The sequence below is a fragment of the Acanthisitta chloris genome, unplaced genomic scaffold, assembly GCF_000695815.1.
Source record: "Acanthisitta chloris isolate BGI_N310 unplaced genomic scaffold, ASM69581v1 scaffold2177, whole genome shotgun sequence".
NCBI lineage: Eukaryota > Metazoa > Chordata > Aves > Passeriformes > Acanthisittidae > Acanthisitta > Acanthisitta chloris.
The window spans coordinates 3594-10144 of record NW_008680714.1 but is presented as its reverse complement, the minus strand read 5'-3'; the positions used below and the strand labels follow the sequence as shown (position 1 = coordinate 10144).

Sequence of the window (6551 nt, the reverse complement as noted above, 5' to 3'; positions counted from 1 at the left end):
CTGCTGAGAAGCAAGTGGTTGGTGATGGTTTTTCTGCCACCTTTTCTATGGGTACTTTGTCATAGCTCCTGACTGTTTCCCAGTGCTGATGCAGGAACTTGTAGAGACTTTCTGGATTGACAGCGGAGCTTTTCCTGTGCCTGTGTTCTTTGAAGTTAAATAGAAAAATGTTTATTGCCTTAATTATCAAACTGAATTCGGTGTTAAAGATGTGGATCATGGTGGAATCGTAAGTTGCTTCAGGATGGCCCTTGTTCCTCTCTGCATGTCTCTTCTGTTTTCAGTCTCACTTATTTCTAGCCCTGGTGTTGAATTCATTCCTCTATTACTACTCTTTCCTCTTTTATTTCTTTGCTTACCTTCATTACTTATAATCTTACCACTTGCTGTCAAGAAAGACAAGTAGAAACTTGCAAATTGAGAGCTTTTGCCTTTCTCATTTGTACAAAAAATGTTGCTTTGGAGTCATGAGAATACTCTAAAATTCAATGTTCTTTACTTCTATTCCCACATGGATGTTTTTGATCCATCATCTATAACTTCAGTCATCTCTCTCTGGAGCTTTTCTTCTTGTCTCGTTGCCTGTATTAGCATTCTTTTATCTTTTAGTCAGGATTTTTTATTATATTTAATTTTTTTAAACTTAAAGCTTCCATTCAGAGGGGAACTTCTGATCTTTTTTATTACTGTACCTCTGATCCACTTGGTCAAATTCAACCTAGAAACTTTTTGTTGATGTTAATTTGTGTTACTGCTATCCAACACATTATGGACCCAACCTACCAGTTCCATTTCAGATGTACAATTTGGTGAAGTCTCTGTGTTGAAGTCACTTTTCTCCTGTGCTGAAAGTAGGCTGCATCTGACATGGAGAGATTTCTCAATGCTCCTGTTGCAGTCCATGGTCATAAAAGCACAGAATCAACCGGGTTGGAAAAGACCTCCAGGATCATCAGTTACAACCCTACCATGGTTACTAGACCATGGCACTAAGTGCCACGTCCAGTCTCAGCTTAAAAACCTCCAGGAACAGTGAATCCACCACCTCCCTGGGCAGCCCATTCTAATGCCTTGTAACTCTCTCCATAAAAATAATCTCTTCCTAATATCCAACCTAAACCTCCCCTGGCAGAGCTTGAGTCTGTGCCCTCTTGTCCTCATACTGGTTGCCTGCGAGAAGAGACCAACCCCCACCTGACTCCAACCTCCTTTCAGGTAGTTGTAGAGGGTGATAAGGTCTCCCCTGAGCCTCCTCCAGGCTAAACAGCCCCAGGTCCCTCAGCCTCTCCTCACAGGACATATGATAAATATTTCTCCTTTCAGGAGGAGACTTAGGACTGAAGATCTGTAGTGCAATGGAACGAAATCTTCGGGGATTGTGTCTTTAGTCCCTTTGGGTTCACTGTCGTGCTTTGCTAGGATTCATTCTTTGCAAATGTCAGGCCTTTGGAGTTGTCTGTGCTGCCTTCCCTTACAAGCTTTATTTTTTTAATTGAAGAATTAGAAAAAGAAGTATCACCACTTGAAAGATACCGTTATATAAATTACTGCATGTGTTCTATTTGTTCTGTTAGCTGAGTAAAGTGCAGGAGTTTAATTCCTTTGGTGATTTTCCGGGGGGGGGTAGAACAGTAGTAGGAGTGGACTGAGCTCTGTGGGAAGGAATGCTGCTTCATTACGTGCTGAGATAATAAATGCATGCGTTTAATTCTTCCTCAAGACCTTCCAGTTTGTTTTAAACTTTGCATTTATTTTCTCTGACATTATGAATGCCTTTTGGTTGGTTTTTCCCCCATAGTTCCTGGTTTGGCTGGGAAGACATTGATTTTTCCAGTGAATTTCAATGCCCCAGGTGTGGTGTGGGAGATTAGGAATGAGTGTATTCTATGAAATCTATTGTACTTGTTGATTTCGCCTTAAACAACATTTGTAGATGGTGGAGTTACTTTAGGAATGGTTCTGCTCCATGAAGCTGCTACTTCTGACATGGATGTGGGGAAAAGAAAAAGTGAGTGCTACCTTTTCTCTCTAAGGGAAGGCATATTCAGTAAAGGTGTCAGATACACTATTTCATAGAAATGCTTGTGCACTGGAGGTGTTCGTACACTTCCCACCTCTAAGCCCAAGAGAATTGTTTGGATTTTTGACACTGTTTGGAGTTGCTTAGCAAACTCCAAGATAAGCTCAAAAGCCTTTTGGGAGATGGAGAGGTATAAAGATGCTTTGCAGCATTTTGCTAGTAAGGGAGAGAAGAAGGGACTTAACTTTCTCTTAAAGCAATTGTATGAAATTGATTTACAGAAAGAATTTGAAAGAAAATTAGTGTTTAGTTCTCAGTGACTCTACTAGAGGTCTCATCTGGCCAAGTCAGTAAATGCTCCACAATGCTTTGGAACACCCCAGTCACTTTTTGGGGACAGCTGTGTCATTACCAGAACCTAACTCTGCCTCTCTTGCAGTTATGTGTATTGCTGGTATTGGCTTGGTGGTGTTGTTCTTCAGTTGGTTGCTGTCTGTCTTCAGGTCCAAGTACCACGGCTACCCCTACAGGTACAGCTGCTCTGCTGCTTTGCTCACTGTTGCACTGTGTGTTGTGATACAGCCACAACACCACAGAGTCCATATCTAATTGGGTGGGAAATGCTCTTTTTAAAGTGTTCCACTTGTTTCTCAAAGCAGCACTGATGGCTGATATCATCACCAGAGATAACAGTATTTGGTGAAGATCATTTGTCAGTCTGCGCAAAGGAAAGATTGTGGAACTCTTCATGCCATTACCTATTATAAAATATTTATGTCTTTTTTTCCCCCTCTACTTTTCTCTTCCTCTGTATTTTTACATCTTGATTATTAATCCTTTTTTGTGATAACAAGGAGGATGGCTGATGCTTTAAAGCTGCCTAGCTTTTGGGATTGCCTCTGCAAATAAGCTAATACTGTTAATTGATATATATATGATTGGTGTAGATGTCTTAGATATGTTTACTAGCTTTTACACATTTTGAAGGAATAAATACATGTTGAAGGATCAGCTTTTAACCATTCAGCTTCTGCAAAGAATTTTATTTGTCTCTGGGGCCAATCCCATAGGCAAATACTACCCTCTCTCTTTGAGAAATCAGTTTTTATTTAAAAGTATCTAAATAGTAAAACTTTTTATTTCATGAAGACTTTTTCTCAAGACCAGAAGACAGCTGAACTTATTTCCTGTTTTGATAACTGGTCAGCTTTTATTCTGGTGTGTGCAGTGGTCTCAGGTACTCCTGTAGGGAAGATGTGGTTATCATAAAAGCTAAGTGGAATCTTGCACACCTTTGTCTCCTAGAAATTTAATAATGTTTGTGATTTTGTTCTTGCAGCTTCCTAATGAGTTAAAGGACTTCAGAGCCTGTAACATCAGGAAGGTGGTGACTCTGAAGTTGGGTGTAGTGGAACGAAGAGCTCAATGTGTGTGGTTGGTGCTACCTCTGCTTACACTGAATGAGATAGTGAAACACTGAACCAAAGACAACGTGTAGTGCCTTAAGTAAAACAAGCAATTTGCTCTGAAGAACACAGAGTATTAAGATGCAATCTCTTTTTCATAAGCTTTACATCTTCCTAAGCAACCCTACTTCTAGTGAAATTCAGAATTTAATGCTTAAAACTGCATTTCTATAGACTAACTAGAAACAGTACTTTATATTCAGTTGGATAATCTGTTTACCACGTTTCTTTTTCCCTTGAATATTTATCACTTTATTTCCTGTTTGTGCGTAGCAGGTGACAGCAGCTTCTCTGTTGTGCCTTTCCATGGTTGAAGAAATGTCTTTGTGTACCTGGAAATCTTTTCCTTCAGTCTGTGTGCAACCCCTTGGAGCATACTCCAGATTCCAGTGTGGAATATGCATATCCTCGAGCTTTATCTCATTTTTTGAGAAGAGTTCCTAACTGCTGTATGATGCAAGAGGTTGTTTTACACATGAAGGGGGAATTTTCAGCAGGTAGAACTGAGTTATTCAGTTACTCGTTAAAAACTTTCTTTGCCATATGCTGAAACTGCAGCATTTAAGTTGCAGGCTTAAAAATATTGTTATACTGCCAACACTTTCAAAAATACAACCCCAAAACTACAAAGGTGACTAGCTATGTGTAGCATGAATTAAAAGTTGCTAACTGGCTTTCAAGGTACTGCTTAGAGCCCTGACAAACCAACAGATGCCAGATTTCTGGTCCCTATAAAAGTTCTTGCATTCTCCACTTCTTTTCTCCAAGTTTTTATGCATGGGGAGGATATGGGAGCGGGCAGAGATGTGTACTCCCAGGATAAATGTTGTTCCTCCAGGACAGATTTGTTATCTCACAACTGAACGCATGTGCTGTTTGCTCTCTCCTTTTGTCCTCTCACCTCACAAAGATGCTTTGCCTTAAGAATTCTTGAGTGGAAGATGTTGTGCCTGAGCCCATGTGCTCAGAGGTGCAGTTCAGCACCTCTGAACTCTTTGCAGCCTGATTCAGTAATACTACCTTCCAGAGGCTATGGTTGCCTTGGAAGTTAGAAGTCAGAGGAAAATGTGATGAGACTTTTGTCTCCTGCCTCTGCTTCTCCCCTGTCTGAAGGGGCTATGGAATTTGGATGCTTTAGATTGACTCTTGGAAAGGACTATATCATTCAAAGTAGAATGTTATTCTTATGCAGTTTTGCTAAATTAACACACATCTCAAGTGCCTTAACTTCGCTAAATTAGTTGTTTGATGTTTCAACTTGTTGAGATGCATTTTTCTATGCCATACAGAATGATAAGCCTTAGTGGAATGGATAAATTGTGCCTGACTGGATTTTGGACAAGTTTCAATAAAATTTTTTAGTCTAATCCATGCTCCTGTGTCTTTTGAACTTTAACATAAACCAACCTCTTTTCTTTCACTGTTGCTTCAGAGTGTTAATAATAACCTGTGTGTATAGAGTAAATAACCTGAGTAGGGTTGAGTGGACTGAATTAGTAGCAGATGTGTGTTTATGTGGAAAATTACAGTCCAGAATGTCGACACTGAAGAGCTGCTCATGCAGCCAACTAATAGCATAATGATTGCATGTTTTTTGCTTGTCTTTGACAGCTGTCCTGTGGTGAAAATCTTGGGCTTCCTGGAGTCCTAGACAGATCAGCTAACAGTGTCGCTGGAGGTGGAATCTCGTTAGCAGTGCAGATTTGCCTGGAACAACTCAGTACTGCTGTACCTGTGGCTTATTTTTCTGCTCTCGGGAAACTTTTAGGTTGGTTGTGCTGCAGTCTTTAGCAGTGCAGGTGAAAGTGGCTTACACTCTCATTCCACGGAAGTAATGGGGTTTGTTAAACTTCCTGAATTGTTTCTAAATCTTCTGACAAGTTCATATTGTGCTTCTAAACACTGAGTCCTATATTGACTCAGTTTCAATAAGGTGCACATCATGCAGGTGGAGTTGTGTTGGCCTTCCACTGAGGGTGGTAAAGATGTTCAGAGTTTTGGATTTTCCTCTTTTTTTCCATGCTGATACATGAAATCAAAGTAATGCTTAGTTTTTTCAACGTCTTCTCTGCTCTCTAGGCTGAAACTGAAGTGCATGAAGGAGGGAAAAAGTGTGGTAGTGGAGCAGAAGATCGAGTGCTTGCAGGGACCAGTAGCAGGTTTAGAGAGGAGGAATTCAAGAGAGAATTCAAGAAATGTTTGACTCGTGCAGCAGTTGAGAGGTAATGGCCATATGTAATTGGTACCCAAATGACTCTTTGGGACATTGGCACTTGCAGCTCAACAACTAGTTAGCATAACACAGTCTGGACCAGCAGGACAAAGGTGGATGAGGCAATGCGTTCCCAAACTGGTATGGTAAAACTGGGAGTTGCTGAGGCCATGTCCTTTAGCAAGTGAGTCATCAAACAGCTCAGAAGTACCCTAAAAACTCACTGTCAGAGAACACTTGCAGTAATGGGAGGAAATTGCATATTCGGTAGCTGAAAATGGACTGTTTGGTTTTGTTAATGTGCCTGAGCTCAATGATTGCTGCTTTTTTCTGCTTTTTCAAGGAGCTGTGGTGTATTTAAGAGGTATTTTGAAATCATAGCTAGAAATAATTCAGGGAGTTCTCTGAGCTAAGTATAAAACAAGATAACAAATTTAATTTGATTAATCTATGTAATGGTTTGTGTTATGTACAATTTACTGGAAGCTCCTGTCGTCAAACCATTCTAGTGCTGAGCACAGAATGTGCTTCTTTTGAAGCACGGGCACAGGTTGTCCAGAGAAGCTGTGGCTGCCCCATCCCTGGAAGTGTTCAAGGCCAGATTGGATGGGGCTTGGAGCAATCTGGTCCAGTGGAAGGTGTCCCTGCCCATGGCAGGGGGTGGAACTGGATAAGCTTTAAGATCCTTTCCAACCCAAACCATTCCATGATTCTATGATCGTGATGCCTCATGATTATTCCTGCAGTTAAGCCTTTAACAGATGCTCCATGAGCATGTGCTCTTCAGGGGTGGAACTGCTGAGTCCTCCAGCAAGATGGAAGGTGTGCTCAGCTCTGCTCATACTTTGTTCTT

At 40.8% G+C, this 6551-nt stretch overlaps 1 protein-coding gene across 1 annotated transcript in view; it reads left to right on the top strand.

The window, feature by feature from the left end:
• The window catches only part of MAGT1 (magnesium transporter 1), a gene marked incomplete at its 3' end in the record, with an annotated part of 11598 nt that extends 5953 nt beyond the window's left edge, over nt 1-5645 (top strand). Inside the window, exons 7-10 of the mRNA XM_009077786.1 lie at nt 257-283; nt 1934-2008; nt 2460-2550; nt 5566-5645. Coding sequence (XP_009076034.1) covers nt 257-283; nt 1934-2008; nt 2460-2550; nt 5566-5645 — 273 coding nt within the window. The remainder of the gene's footprint in view (nt 1-256; nt 284-1933; nt 2009-2459; nt 2551-5565) is intronic.
• Between the last annotated feature and the right edge of the window lie 906 nt (nt 5646-6551).